At 45.7% G+C, this 14,736-nt stretch overlaps 1 protein-coding gene across 2 annotated transcripts in view; it reads right to left on the bottom strand.

Moving 5' to 3' along the window:
• Positions 1 to 2,522: 2,522 nt before the first annotated feature.
• The window catches only part of PEX5L (peroxisomal biogenesis factor 5 like), a 59,900-nt gene continuing 47,686 nt past the window's right edge, over positions 2,523 to 14,736 (bottom strand). For both annotated transcript variants that reach the window (XM_035133247.2, XM_035133245.2), the window contains exons 8-13: positions 13,369 to 13,512; positions 11,850 to 11,920; positions 8,128 to 8,325; positions 6,491 to 6,656; positions 5,923 to 6,080; positions 2,523 to 4,733 (exon numbers count right to left, since the gene is read on the bottom strand). In XM_035133247.2, coding sequence (XP_034989138.1) covers positions 4,529 to 4,733; positions 5,923 to 6,080; positions 6,491 to 6,656; positions 8,128 to 8,325; positions 11,850 to 11,920; positions 13,369 to 13,512 — 942 coding nt within the window. In that variant the 3' untranslated portion in view covers positions 2,523 to 4,528. The remainder of the gene's footprint in view (positions 4,734 to 5,922; positions 6,081 to 6,490; positions 6,657 to 8,127; positions 8,326 to 11,849; positions 11,921 to 13,368; positions 13,513 to 14,736) is intronic.

Below are 14,736 nucleotides of genomic sequence, written 5' to 3'. Positions count from 1 at the left end.
AAGCCAGTTGGGCGCCGTGGCGCCGTGGCATGGAGATCGTTCCGGCGCCCCCGCCCTGGTGGGTGGGTGCAGCACGCAGCACGGCGTCTGCGTGGCTTCGCCGCGCAGCGCCCTCCTGCCGGCCCAGCACCCCTGAGACTACCCCTAGAGCTGGGCCTGGGCCCCAGCCTGCTCTCTTGGAGTGCTAGCCGCTGTGGAGTAGGCTCGGGTCAGACCTGGGCTTGGCCCCCCTCTTTTTTTCTCCTTCCTCTTTCTCTCTCTTCCTTCTCCTTCTCTTCTCCTTGTCCCTGCATCAGCTCCAGGGTTTTCCTGGCCCCAGAGTGCCACTGGGCGGGTGGCCGGGCACTCTCCCTCCCGGCTCGATTTGGGTCACGGGGTGGGTGGGTGTCAGCGCTTCCCCCTGTTGACACGCCGGGCGTCCCCAGTTCCCCCTTGGCAGTGGTGGCAGCAGTGGCAGTCTCAGCAGCCCAGAGCCAGCCTGGTAGCGCAGTTGGCTCTGGCTGGCTTCAGGAGCTGCTTGCTGCTGTGGCGCCTGCCATTTTGCCTCGCCGGAAGTCCCCATATGATGTTTCTTGTGCCGTTGAACCAATCACGCAACATTCATTCCCTACTAATAAATCTACAACACTTAAAATATAAATCCGGGGACATTAAATGAAATCCAGGGACATTCCAGGGATGGATTTTGTCCGGGGACAGATTTGTAAATCTGGGGACTGTCCCCGGGAAACGGGGACATCTGGTAACCACAGGTTAACCCCTTCTTGGTACTGTTGAAAACCACCACCACCAACTCTGGTTGACTATACAGGTTTTTGTTTTGTTTCTAAATGTGGATGCCTCTTATAGAGGTCTGTTGTGTGTTGTCTGACCCAAACTGTTGTCCATTTCAAAGGTGCTGGAGGACATCCCTACCGCATTGTGCTCCTTGGCTCTGAGCACCGCTCGGATCTGCCCTGTCCAACAGGCTACAGCAACAAACTATTCTGAACGGTTTGCAGTGTTGCTAATGAACTGTTGCATCTGGACATTGTGAGCAATAAAAGAGACAGCAAAGGTGTTTGTTTGTAAGCCATAAAAATAAATGGCCGTTTTCACCAGATATGCACTAATAGCATTGCTGCATGCAGAGAGAATGGCAAGATGGATCGGAGCATTTGCATCCTAAGTTTTATTGCTGTCTGTGTAAAGATCTTTGCTTATTACTGCTGAATGGTTTCTTTTTTTCTTGAAATGCACTCTGCTTCTGGGACCTTGTGTAGGCCTACCGATTAGCAATGACAGCTGAGCAGAACCTCCATGTCCTGAGGCACTATATCTTTCAGCCGGGGACAAGCGCCAGGAGAAGGCTGTCAGCTATCATATATGAATGATATGAATGAATGAATTTGCCCTGTTGGAGACAGCAGTGCTGGCTTAAGCGATGACAAAGAAGAATTAATTTATATACCACTTAATGCTGAAAACAGACTTCTGAAGCAGTGGCCTTTAGACTTTAGGCTCGCAGGACCCACTTCATTGCTTATTTACTAGAATCCTGAGACTGACCAACCAGGGCCAGGGACAAATGATGTACACTCAAAGTTAAAAGAATCCCGAACCCAGGAATTTGTTTTGGATACCATAACTTAATTGAGTTCACAGTACTTTCACATAAAAAACCAATCCTAGGTAACCCACCTTGCCCCTTCTTGCTTCATCCAACAATGATACAGTGGGTGAGGGTTTGTGCGTCATTTTGTTGTTGCCATTGTTAAATGATTGAGAGTTGGAAACCCTTCCCAATCTACTTGCCAGGCGTCTCCCAGCAGATCCTCAACTATTCTGCCCACTGCCGGCCTAGATAAACCTTTGGTCTGAGCTAGGGGGTACTGTCGGCTTGCCAGATGTTGCTGAACTACAACTCCCATCAGCCCCGGCAAGCATGGGCCCATGGCCAGCAGGGATGATGGGAGATGCCATTCAGCCACATCTGACATTTATGGGCATGGTTCTTGGTGATCATTTAAGAGAACATCATTACATTTTGGAAACATTCTCCACTTGGGCTGTGCCAGCACATCCATGTTTTCAATGAGGTTTGGGAATGCACTGCCTGCTAAGCCAAGATAAACAAGCCAGAGCGATCAGGCTTCAAGGAGTCCAAGCCATACCCTGTGTGTAACATTCCCAAGTATGAAACGCTACATACCCTCCCTTTCCCCGTTTTTATACCATAGTTTGTGATTTATTTATTTATTTTAAATGAAAATTACAAATATTCACCATCCCCACCCCTCCCCTACGTAAGTGCCTGGGGACTTCTATTTCACTGTATCTGAAGAAGTGTGCATGCACACGAAAGCTCATACCAAAATAAAAACTTAGTTGGTCTTTAAGGTGCTACTGAAGGAATTTTTTTATTTTACTTAGAAAATGAAATTATCGATACATCCTGATAATCCATCCTGGGTGGACGGTTCTTCGTGTGCCTTCGCTCTGGCACTTAACGTTCCATTCAAATGTCTAACGTCATCTGAAAATCTAGCATTTTGTCTACTTCTGAAATCAACTGGAATTAAAGGGCACTTTATTTCCTTGGGACCCAATGGACCAGGACATTTCTCCTGCGTGAGCCCCACTGAACTCAAGTGCCTCCTCTGCTCGAGTGTGACTCCCATTCATTTAAATGGGGCTCACTCACTTCCTGGTGACCTTGGCTGATCATGTAGCGTCAAGGAGAGTGGAGAATTTTGCCATCCCATCTCAAAATAGTTCAGCATCAGCTGAAGCACTTTTGCTAGACCAGGGGCTGCAAGCCCATCTGCTCGTTTTCTTCCAAAAGGGCGAGGGAACAGATGTCTGTCCTTCGATTGCTGACATTTGCCTCCCATTAACACCCGTGCTATATCATCTCCCATTTCTTGACTGTAATTTATGGCTCCTATTTGCATTTTTCAAACAGCCTGGAAGGAAAGCTGGGCCTTGTGTCAAGTTCCTTATTGGTCCTTTGCCAACATGGTTGAATCTGCATCTTTCTCTCCAAATCTGTAAAAAGTATATTATATTTTTGCTTCCCTGCCCCCCCTTTACAAATAAAAAACAAAAAGCTAGATTAAAGTGCATATGAACCCATTGATCCTGGTCCTGTTGTGAGCGCTGCTCAAAACAACACTCCGTGGCCACAGTGGACATCTGATCAGAGCACTGGGCAAGCCAGCTGCTGAACATTCTGCTATCACCCACCAATGGTGTTCGCTTGCTTGATGGAGGGGAAGGAAACCTGTGTGGCAGCTACCTAGCAACTGCACAAAACACTCCCTAAATGCTTGGGAAGTGATTTCAGGTACATTCCTGCACTGCTAGGTAACAGCTCACGATTTCAACCGCAACATCCCTGCAGAATCACTGAAAACAGACATTGGTAGATTACATTCTTAGCAACAGGCTTACCTCTCTAAGGAAAAGGGGCATGGGGTTTTGAGAGACAATTTGTGGATTCAGGAAGGGGTTCGAGGTGCATCCAGGTACCCATTCAGGGTACCCAAAAAGTTGGGGCCAGCCCTACCCATGCATACCCCCCCCAAAAAAAACCCTCTAGTGCAAATTGCAACTTAGCAGCTGTATTTAATGCTGCACCAGAACCGTTCCACTGGTGTAACGGAACTTCCGTTTCCTCTCCTTTCCCCATGTACCCTCAACATCTGCTACAGAGGGTTCCCAAAGCCATCTGGAGCTGGTTTTGAGGGCACCCAGGAAGCTGGAGAGAACAGGAGAGGGGGAGGAAGTTCTGCTGCACATACAGAAATCCGCTGCACCAGCAGTGGCTACAGCATTAGAAATGGCCCTCTGTTTGCACAACCCATCCCCTACAGCATATGATTCAACCTTCAAATTCTCCATGCGTAGACTTCTTGGATCTTATGAGATCTCTGCTTTGGAGGGCTTCATGGGATCCAGACTCCAGAATCAAAATCCAATTAACGTTTCAGCCGTAGATGGTTGCCAACGGTGGGGGAAACGCAGCTCCTCCAACGTGTAGATATGGATGGCTGCAGATGTGGGAAATGAACCGTGGAAGATGGAAGTGAGAAGCCATCCATCCTCCCCTCTGCTGCTGTATTTGAGGGGCAAAGGAGCTCCTTAGGAAACGCTACCCAACACCTTTCTGTGCTCTTATGCACGTGGTAGCATGATATTCAAAACCCATTTTCTTTGTACAGGTACATGTCGTAAGGAATATCCAGGTGAAGTTGTTTTGCCCAGTTCCCCTATGCACCATAATAGCTGCTGTTCCCATGAATCCATCGCTGGACTTGAGCAAGGTGATATTTACAAGGTTTTGTGCTTTTACTTTTCTGGAGATCTGGTGGAATCCCGTAGAAACCTTTCAGCTGCAAAGTGTCCTCGTCGTCTTTCTCAGTCCAAGCAGGGAATTCAAAGATATTCCTATTTCTGTATAGAACTAGATGGGTTGGGCTTTCTTTTTTCTTTTGAGGGCTTGGTAAGTGTCTCTCTCTATGAGTCTCTCTCTCTCTCCCTGTGTGCATCAGGGTTCGATGTTGAAAGCTTTTAGTAGGACATCCAGATCGCCCACATTAGCGGCCTGGAAAAGTTCTGGCTGGTCCATCATAGACAAAGCAATCCTGAGAGCTGCCCAGATATTACCTGAAATTGCAGGGTGAGGAACCTGCTGCTGATTGCGGCTCTTTCGTTGCAAATTGAGAGCTGTGAGGAAATTGCTGACTGCCTCTCTGTTGGGTAGAAGAGAAGATGTGTAAAAACTGGGGTCAACACTTTTGCAGAACAAGAATCCGAAGCAGCAATTTGTCATGAATCATATTCAGCAATCTCATTTTTCCACATTTCTTTCCAGAATCACCTCAGGTGATTCTTTAATCCCTTTAAAACAAAATTGCTCCGGCTCATCAGCCCCACCCAATATGGCTAATGGAAGTTGCAGTCTAATATCTGGAAGAGGTCAATCACTTGCAAATATCCAGAGCCCTGCCACTGCCCATAAACCTAAGAAAATGCCATCCCATGCATTTTGAGTTTAAGACACCTTTCTTCCACCAAGGGACACCTAGTACACTCTTGTCTACCAGCTTTGCAGGGCAATGGCATGTTATGAAAATGAGAAGCCCCTTGGAACTGCTTGGGAGAAAGGCCATTTCTTCTGAGGGTGATGCATGGCCTCCCATTTCCCGTGGCCTTCATGGGTCGTGTCTGGAAGCAGTGATCGCCGTGTTTCTGATCAACACACAGGAAACACCTGCTCTCTTTGGGTTATCCAACAGGGTGTCCCTCTTTACATGAGCCACAATTTGCACTGGAGATCTGCTAGAGAAGCTCTACTCAAATATAGGGGACTATAACCAGGTGGGGGAAGAGAAGCAATCTCCCAAACATCTGGAACCAGGCTCATTTGAACTCATTTTTTACGAGTATTCAGAAAAGGGCTAAGAACACACCACCCATTCCTTCTTTAGACATCAGTCTTTGAGCTATAAGCTAGCAAAACGGCCATCAGCATGGCAGGTGGGCTGTAGGACCAGGATGTTGAACTTGTGGACCTCCAGAAATTGCTCAAAGACAGCTCCCACCACCCCTGACTACTGGCCATGCTGACTGAGGCTGATGGGAGAGGAGTCCATCCAACAACATCTGGAGGGCCACAGGTTCCCCACCCCTGGTGTAGGTGGAAAGAAAACAACTTGTGTCCCCAAGTGGCAAACGTTAACTGTATACATGAGACCATAAAGGGTGGACACCAATTGGGTGGTCCCTTCACTGCTCCTGGTCACCTAGCAACTCCAGCCATTGGAAATCAACCCTACTCCAGTTTGCACGGCCCCATTCTAGACTCCATTTCATGGTCACACTATAGAATTATGGGAAGAACTGGCTGTTCCATGTAAAGGGTGGCTGAACTGTTCTCACCTGTATGCTCCAAGGTTGATGCAGCTTATTCCTAAATTGTACCTGGACCTGATGAAGCCAGGCTGGATTTCCAGTGCTCTCGTGTAAGCTTCTACGGCTTCCTCACTCCGATCTCCATTTGCTAAGGTTGCACCGAGACGGTTCCACAATGAATAATCCTGACAAACACAACACAGCTTTCTAGTATTGGTACAATGCTTGTACATATAGCTTTCTCTCTCTCTCTTTGCCAGCAGCCTCAAATTAATGACTGGTGGAGTGGAGGGTGAAGGGGGGTGGAATTGGAATTAATTGCCTTCTCCATTAACTGGCATAGAACATGAGAACATGTCTCATAGCTATGGATAAGTCCCTATAAAACAACTTTGATTCATTTGCAGGCCAGTCAGAAATGGGGCAGGAATAGAACTTCTTGAAAATGGGACTCTCTCCTTGCAATTAATATTTCTATTTCAGGCACCGGAGTATTAATGGCTGGAGTGACAGCTCATTAATGCAGGGTCGACTTTAAGAACAGACAGAAGAGGAGAGTGTCAAAAGCCTGTTAATGCAAAAGTGTAAAACTTACCTCAGGCCGAACTGTGAGGGCAGCGCTGAACGCATCTATTGCTCTGTTGAATTCTCCATTCAGGTGGAAGAGCACGCCAAGTCCTGTTTGTAAATCCGGGTCTATCATCTCCCCGTTCTGATGGGCTCCCTCCAGGTATAGCTCCTTCACCTCTTCCAGCAGTGAACTGGAAGAAGAGAGCAGCACAAGGCAAAGACAAGTTTAACATTTTAAGAGCCGTGTAGGGTTCAAATCATATGGTCCATTCTTTTTGCCTTGGGTGTGTGTGAACCCTGCTGAAACCAGTTCTACAAGTTCTGATATGTCAGATTGAACCAGTGAAACGCAGGCTTTGGTGGGCACCTATGGGCTAGCGTCCATGACAGCATGATAGCTCCCCTCTTCCCTCCGCCTGTGAAACTATTTTGTAACTACCGTCAAGTGTGTGAGTGTGTAAAGCAGGCATCCCCAAACTGCGGCCCTCCAGATGTTTTGGCCTACAACTTCCATGATCCCTAGCTAACAGGACCAGTGGTCGGGGAAGATGGGAATTGTAGTCCAAAACATCTGGAGGGCCGAAGTTTGGGGATGCCTGGTGTAAAGCAAAGGATGAACAAGCATCTGCATACATAACCCTCTCATGAAAAACCCAAAGATGTAGCCAACTGACATGCAAGGGGAGAAGTAGGACAGAGCGCTAGCATTCAAATTGCATGGATGGAAAAGTTGTGAAGTCGAGTTTACACTGCAGGGGAAACATGTACTTCAGGGTTAGTCAAAGTTGTGCCTGATGTATGTTGGAATAGAATTCCCATCAGTCCCAGCCAGTATGGCCAATGGTCTAGGGCAGTCTTTCTCAATCTTGGGTTTCCAGATGTTGTTGGACTGCCACTCCCATCATCCCTCACTGCTTCTCCTGCTGGCTATGGATGATGGAAGCAGAGGTGGATATAGGGGAGTGGGACTAATTCGGTCACATTGGACGCAGAGCCTTGAGGGTGCCACAACTATGATGCAGAATGGAAGGTGAGAGGGGGAGGGGTGAATTTTGGCATTGCACAGGACACCACTGAAATCTGAGACCCCAAGTACCATCATTCAAGGAAGTTGTATTAGTATTATTAGTATGCCGCCCATCACCTGCAGATCTCAGGGCAGTTCACAACATTAAAAACACACAAAATGCATAGTAAAAATAAGAACGACAACAAATAAAAAATCCCCCCTCCCACAACACGTTCAAAAGGGATGTCAATCAGCCCAAGGTCTGGTTGAAAAGGTGTATAATGAAGGCACCAGCCAAATCTCCCTGGGGAGATCATTCCACAAACAGGGAGCCACTGCAGAAAAGGCCAGTTCTTGTGTTGCCACCCTCTTGTGGAGGAGGCACATGAAGAAGGGCCTCAGAGCATGATCTCAGGATCCAGGTAGGTTCATAGGGGGAGAGGCGATCCTTGGGGTATTGCGGTCCTCAGCCATTTAAGTTGTAGTCCAACAACACCTGGGAACCCAAAGTTGAAAAAGTCTGGTCTAGGATGATGGGAGTTGTAGTCCAGTAACATCTGAAGGAGACCACATGACTCTCTTAAAGTACTGTGACTGCTTTTAAGAACCCCCAAATCTATCTCATAATGCCCATTTATCAGACCTTCTGTTACCTTTCTTCTGCTGCCTTGGACATTCTCCTGGTAAGTGCCGGGGATCCTTTTTTACTCCTGACTATGTACTTGTATTTAGGATTCTGCTTGATCCAGTTTCTTAGCGCTTCATAAGCCTCCTGCTGATGGCTGGTGTTTGTAAAGCTCACAGCTAAGGCCATCAAGGCTTTCAAGTTGTTTGGCTGGAGCTCTAGGCACCTGAACAGAATAGCAGAAACCTGTATTAGTTAGATCCCTCTCGACGCGTTGGCATAAGGCCTGCTCATTTGAATGCAACACTTAAGCTGAGCCAACAAAGGACTTTGTTAACAAAATAATTAGACATTTATTTTTTGTTTGTTTGTTTATAATTAACAAAGCAAGTTTACTTGGCAGTAGAGTCCCAGTTCGTTCAATCAGACTTTGGCTGCAATCCTAACCCCACTTAGATGGGAGTAAGGTGCATGGACTTCAGTAGGACTGAGTAGACATAATTAGGATTGCCCTGTTAAGTACAGGTGAAACTCAGAAAATTAGAATATTGTCGAAAAGTGCATTTATTTCAGTCATGCAACTTAAAAGGTGAAACCAATATGAGATAGATGCATGACATGCAAAGCAAGATATGTGAAGCCTTGATTGGTTTTCATTGTAATTATTTGTTGTTAGGCGGGTCAATTATAAATGGAATGTAATTAATGAAATGTAATAAAGATGTTTATTTTTGTATTATTGTAACTATTTGTTTTATTACTGTGGAATTTCCAAAAGAAAGCATTTGTAAAAGTAAAAATAGAAATAAAAAATAATAAGTTGCATTGCTGAACTAAATGCACTTTTTGATGATATTCTAATTTCACCTGTATACATAGGATTTCAGACTTGGCTCCAAGGATTTGTATCCTTGGTTCCTAAAAACCACCTCTAGTGGCAGGCAGTGAAGTTCACATAACAGCTATTGACCTCAGCATCACCAGTGGAATCAGAAGATGCATCCTAGCAATTCATTGGGGTCCTACTTGGGCATCTTAAGGTCAAATGATATGACTATTCAGCCTGGGATGGATGGTGGGATGGCTTTGTTTGTTTGCAGATTTACAGTATAAACCACTTCACAACCAAAAGTGGTATACGGTAAAATAAGACAGAACCAGGGCTTCTTTTTCCCCAGCCAGAATTTGCCGGAATTCATTTCTAGAACCTCTTGTTGTTGTTTAGTCGTTTAGTCGTGTCCAACTCTTCGTGACCCCATGGACCATAGCATGCCAGGCACTCCTGTCTTCCACAGCCTCCCGCAGTTTGCTCAGACTCATGTTGGTAGCTTCAAGAACACTGTCCAACCATCTCGTCCTCTGTCATCCCCTTCTCCTAGTGCCCTCAATCTTTCCCAACATCAGGGTCTTTTCCAGGGATTCTTCTCTTCTCATGAGGTGGCCAAAGTACTGGAGCCTCAGCTTCACAATCTGTCCTTCCAGTGAGCACTCAGGGCTGATTTCCTTCAGAATGGATCGGTTTGATCTTCTTGCAGTCCATGGGACTCTCAAGAGTCTCCTCCAGCACCATAATTCAAAAGCATCAATTCTGGAACCTCTTAGGTAATAATAATCATAATAATCATGATAATAATTTATTTGTATCCCGCCCTCCCCGGCCGAGGCCAGGCTCAGAACGGCTAACATCATAAAAACAACACAATATGCATAAAAACAGACATCAATTAATTAAATTACACCTTAAAATTAATTCAGACAAGTTAAAATTTGGGCAGGTGGCAATTATCAGGTTGGAATTGAGAGTGGTTAATACTTGCCAGGACCAACTGTTTCCACTGATCATACAAGGACCTGTGAGCCGGTTGGTAGGCACCATTGCCATTATAAGAGAACAAGGGAGGCGACTATAATATTGTAAAGGGACCCCTGACCGTTAGGTCCAGTCGCGGACGACTCTGGGGTTGCGGCGCTCATCTCACTCTATAGGCCGAGGGAGCCAGCGTACAGCTTCCAGGTCATGTGGCCAGCATGACTAAGCCGCTTCTGGCGAACTAGAGCAGCACATGGAAACGCCGTTTACCTTCCCGTCCGAGTGGTACCTATTTATCTACTTGCATTTTGACGTGCTTTCGAACTGCTAGGTTGGCAGGAGCTGGGACCGAACAACGGGAGCTCACCCCGTCATGGGGATTCAAACTGTCGACCTTCTGATCGGCAAGCCCTAGGCTCTGTGGTTTAACCCACAGCGCCACCCGCATCCACTTATAATATTGTAGCTATGATCTAATATAAAATAGGGTGCAGCAGAAGGGGAGAAACAACAACTCCACGGGAAAAGGAGTGGGAAGTCAACAAAAATACGAAAAAAGATGAAATTGTGTTTTGACTGTCTATGTTAAAAATAGTTGAAACACACACACACATTTCAACGATTTTTAACATATACAGTTGACATAAAATATGAATAAGGGAGGCGTTCATTGTGAATTCCGGCACCTCTTTTTGTAGCAAAAAAGCACTGGATAGAATACAAAATATTACAAACTCAGCAGGGTTGTATCCAATGCTGCACAAGCCTACAAGCCCCCTTCGTAAATGGAAGTTTTTTGGGTGGTGTTGGGTGCAGGACTCATGTGCCTGGTGGCTTCCCAGCCCTCCTCCTGCCAGTTTATTTATTGTGTGCAGGGAGGGAACCTGTAAAAGGGCTACAGTAATGGAAGCATTGTTAGATAAACGGATTAGCTTATTAACACAGCTAATATCATTAGGTTTGGAGAGTATATACTCAGTGTGAGGAGAAAATGAATATGACGCAGCTAACTTTCTGAGCACAAGCAGAGAATAATAACTAGCATTAGGAAAATGTGGCATGACTGTTATCTGCCTAGTACTGCAACAGAGGCAGAAATGATCACCGTATACTTAACATGCGGCTGTCGGATTGAGTTTAGCTCAATTAAGGAGCACTTCTAATGAAGAGATAAACTTTTAGAAAGTGCGCAAGTGCCAGGAATACCAAGCAGGCCTCCTGTTTGCAGAGTTCCTTGGTTGTGTTTGCCGGACGGCATTGCCTTTTCCCATGTTCCCATTTGCTTGATTCAATAACATACCGGATTAAGTTTTACAGATCCCTTTAAGGATACATAAGCCTTTGCACTGTGTGAGCTTAAATATTAATAATAATTGTTCCTGCACCAAGGTGGCTCAAATTCGGCACACCACGGTTTCACACTGATGCAAATTAAAGCAAACTTACATATACTTTTTGGGACGCGGGTGGCGCTGTGGGTTAAACCACAGAGCCTAGGGCTTGCCGATCAGATGGTCGGCAGTCCGAATCACCGCGACGGGGTGAGCTCCCGTTGCTCAGTCCCAGCTCCTGCCAACCTAGCAGTTCAAAAGCACGTCAAATTGCAAGTAGATAAATGGGTACCGCTACAGCGGGGAGGTAAACGGCATTTCCGTGTGCTGTTCTGGTTCGCCAGAAGCGGCATTGTCATGTGGGCCACATGACCTGGAAGCTGTACGCCGGCTCCCTTGGCCAATAATGTGATATGAGCGCCGCAACCCCAGAGTGGGTCATGACTGGACCAAATGGTCAGGGGTCCCTTACATATACTTTGCATAATTTGTTTTAATGGGGAGGGGCAAGGACCAGGCATTGTGGTCTTTAAAGTGTGTCTTCTCTACCTTAAGGACTAGAAACTTGACTTCTTCATTATTCTCTATGCAGCAATTAACACCATTTACCTTTGGAGTGCAACAATTGCTCCCTGTTCATTTTCATTCTCAGCTTGTGTTGTCCCAAGGTACTGCCAGGCCTGCAACATAAAAATGGTAAGATTACTGCACAGTTGTGTATCAAAAGGACTGCAATGCCCTGACCCTGCAATTATGATCTGAGGTCCTTCGTTATGTGCTTCCAACATGAGAACAGACCTTTTCTGTAGTGGTTCCTCATTTTGGGAATGCTCTCCCCAGGGAGGCTCACCTGGTTACCTTCATTGCATATCTTTAGGCACGAGGTGAAAATGTTTCTCTTTAAACAGGCCTCTGGCTGATTAAGATTCTATGCCCTTTTAATTGGGTTTGTGGGAGGCGGCTTATTGGTGTGTGTTTGTTTTCTTTCGTATTTTGTGTTCTCATTTTGTATTTTTATGTTGTGAACCAACCTGTGATCTCAGGCTGCAGGACAGTATACAAATTTAATAAATAATGAAATAATGATAATAAAAAGTTGCTTTGCAAGTCATTTTACAAAAGTGAAGTCCAGGGAAAACAACAACAAATAAATGCAAGCAAAAGTTGAAAATATAATTTGGGGAATTTTCATTGTGCCTGACAGACAGCCATAGAGTTAGTGGCCAGGGAGCAATCAGAAATACTTAAGTGCGACATAGGAATTATTATTAATATTAATAAAATAATAATCATCATATACCACTTATTGCCAAAATAGGCTTCTAAGATGCTTACAAAGTAGAAAATCAGTTACACAAACATTAAAGCATAAACATCTATAAGCGAAACATTCAGTAAAGCAATCCCCTGAAAACAGCACAAAATTAAAACAGGAGACTTAAGTTGAGAGCTCAAAGGTGCATCTTCAAAAGCTGGCAGAATGCCAATGCATATTATTTAAATTTATTAAATTTGCATACTGCCCTCCACCCAAAGATCACAGGGCAGTTCACAACACGAAATACACAATAAACAAAAACAAAACAATAGACGACAGAAGTTAGGCAATCTCTGTCCAGGTAGGGGCACAGCTGGGCCACCAGCCAAAACCGATAGAAGGCACTCCATGCCACTGAGGCCACCTGAGCCTCAAGAAACAGCAAAGGATCCAGGAGTACCCCCTGAGCTGTGTATCCACTCCTTCAGAGGGAGTGCAATGCCAACAAGAGCAGGCAACCTCTCATCCACCCAGTTTAGGGAACCAGCCACTAACAGGGCCTCAGTCTTATCTGGATTGAGCTTTAGTTTGTTGGCTCTCATCCAGTCTTCATATGACTCCTGGTCAAATTAAGCCGATTAAAACACCTGATGGAACTGAATATATATTGCAGGCTTTGTACTGGATGCGAAATGTGGGTTTATCCTTAAATTATAAACTTCCCCCTTATAATACAATGGTGCATCCCTATCCAGCTTGATAGTATTGGAGACATCATGTCGATCATGATATTAAGCATGACCACTAAAGGTTTTCTTTCCATTATTAGCAAATAAGTTCAAGCCAACACATTCCAGTTTCAGCGGATACCTCGGAGTCATGAGGATCTTGGAGAATAGCAGCTTCCAGGTATAAAATGGCCAGGGGCAAGTCCCCATCCCTCAGCTTCTTGAGGCCTTCCTCAAAAGCGCCAGGCCAGTCTTTGAAGGGGTTCTCTGTATGAAAATAATAGCCCTAGAAGAGAGAATGGATGTGGTGACATTGAGGCACAGAACCTCAAAAGGTGAAAACAGCCTAGAATTAAATTGCTCATTTCCTGCACCAGTGGTCCCCAAACTTCCCACCACCAGACCACTTGAAAACAGATGAAGGTCTTGGTGGACAACTTAGCCTAATGATCTTTCTGCCTATTATAGCAATGGTAAATGCTTGTGCGAAATGGGGTGTGATTTTTAATTGCATTTTAATTCCTGCTTTCATTTCTAATACAAATAAGAATCAATACAAATATTTAATGCGGTGGATAAGTCACCTTCCATGTTCAACCACAAATCCACAGACCACCTGAATGAACTCCAATCCTGTCTTTTTTTTTTTTGCTGTATATGAGCATAAAAGGTTATTGATGTTGATTAAATAATATAATAAAGCCTTCGCCAACTTGGTGAAGCCCTCTGGATGTTTGGAAACACAACTCCCATCAGCCCAAGCCACAGCAGTTATTTCCAGCAGCAGAACTGGGGAACTTGATGGACTCACTTGTCTTCTTTTCAGTCTTTTTCATGCTCACATTACGTAAAGGTAAAGGTACCCCTGACAGTTAAGTCCAGTCACGAACGACTCTGGGGTTGCGGTGCTCATCTCGCTTTATTGGCCGAGGGAGCCGACGTTTGTCCGCAGACAGTTTTTCTGGGTCATGTGGCCAGCATGACTAAGCCACTTCTGGCGAAGCAGAACAGTGCACGGAAACACCATTTACCTTCCCTTCGGAGTGGTACCTATTTATCTACTTGCACGTTGAGGTGCTTTCGAACTGCTAGGTTGGCAGGAGCAGGGACCGAGCAACGGGAGCTCACCCCATCGTGGGGATTCAAACCGCCGACCTTCTGATCGGCAAGCCCTAGGCTCTGTGGTTTAGACCACAGCGCTACCCGCGTCCCTTCTCATATTACATACTCTTTGAATAAGGCCCTGCAACTCCTCTCCTCATTGTCTTGTGAGTTCCCTCACTTTGCCTTACTAAATGCCACAGAGGAGGCAGGAGGCACCTTGGGGCCAATGCCATGTGGCAGGCGGCAACCTACACCCCTGGCTTGGTGCTGAACAGCTGCCATTGGAACAAATTAGAAAGGCATTTGCCAAATTATTTCACCCTCCTCTAGCTACTGGCATGGGCTTTGGACCTAGTCAAGTTTCCATGGTTGCCCCTGGCAACCCAGCGGTCATACAAGCCTTCTC

The sequence above is a fragment of the Zootoca vivipara genome, chromosome 5, assembly GCF_963506605.1.
Source record: "Zootoca vivipara chromosome 5, rZooViv1.1, whole genome shotgun sequence".
Taxonomy (NCBI): domain Eukaryota; kingdom Metazoa; phylum Chordata; class Lepidosauria; order Squamata; family Lacertidae; genus Zootoca; species Zootoca vivipara.
Note: the sequence above shows the minus strand (reverse complement) of the source record. Positions and strands in the feature narration are given on the sequence as shown.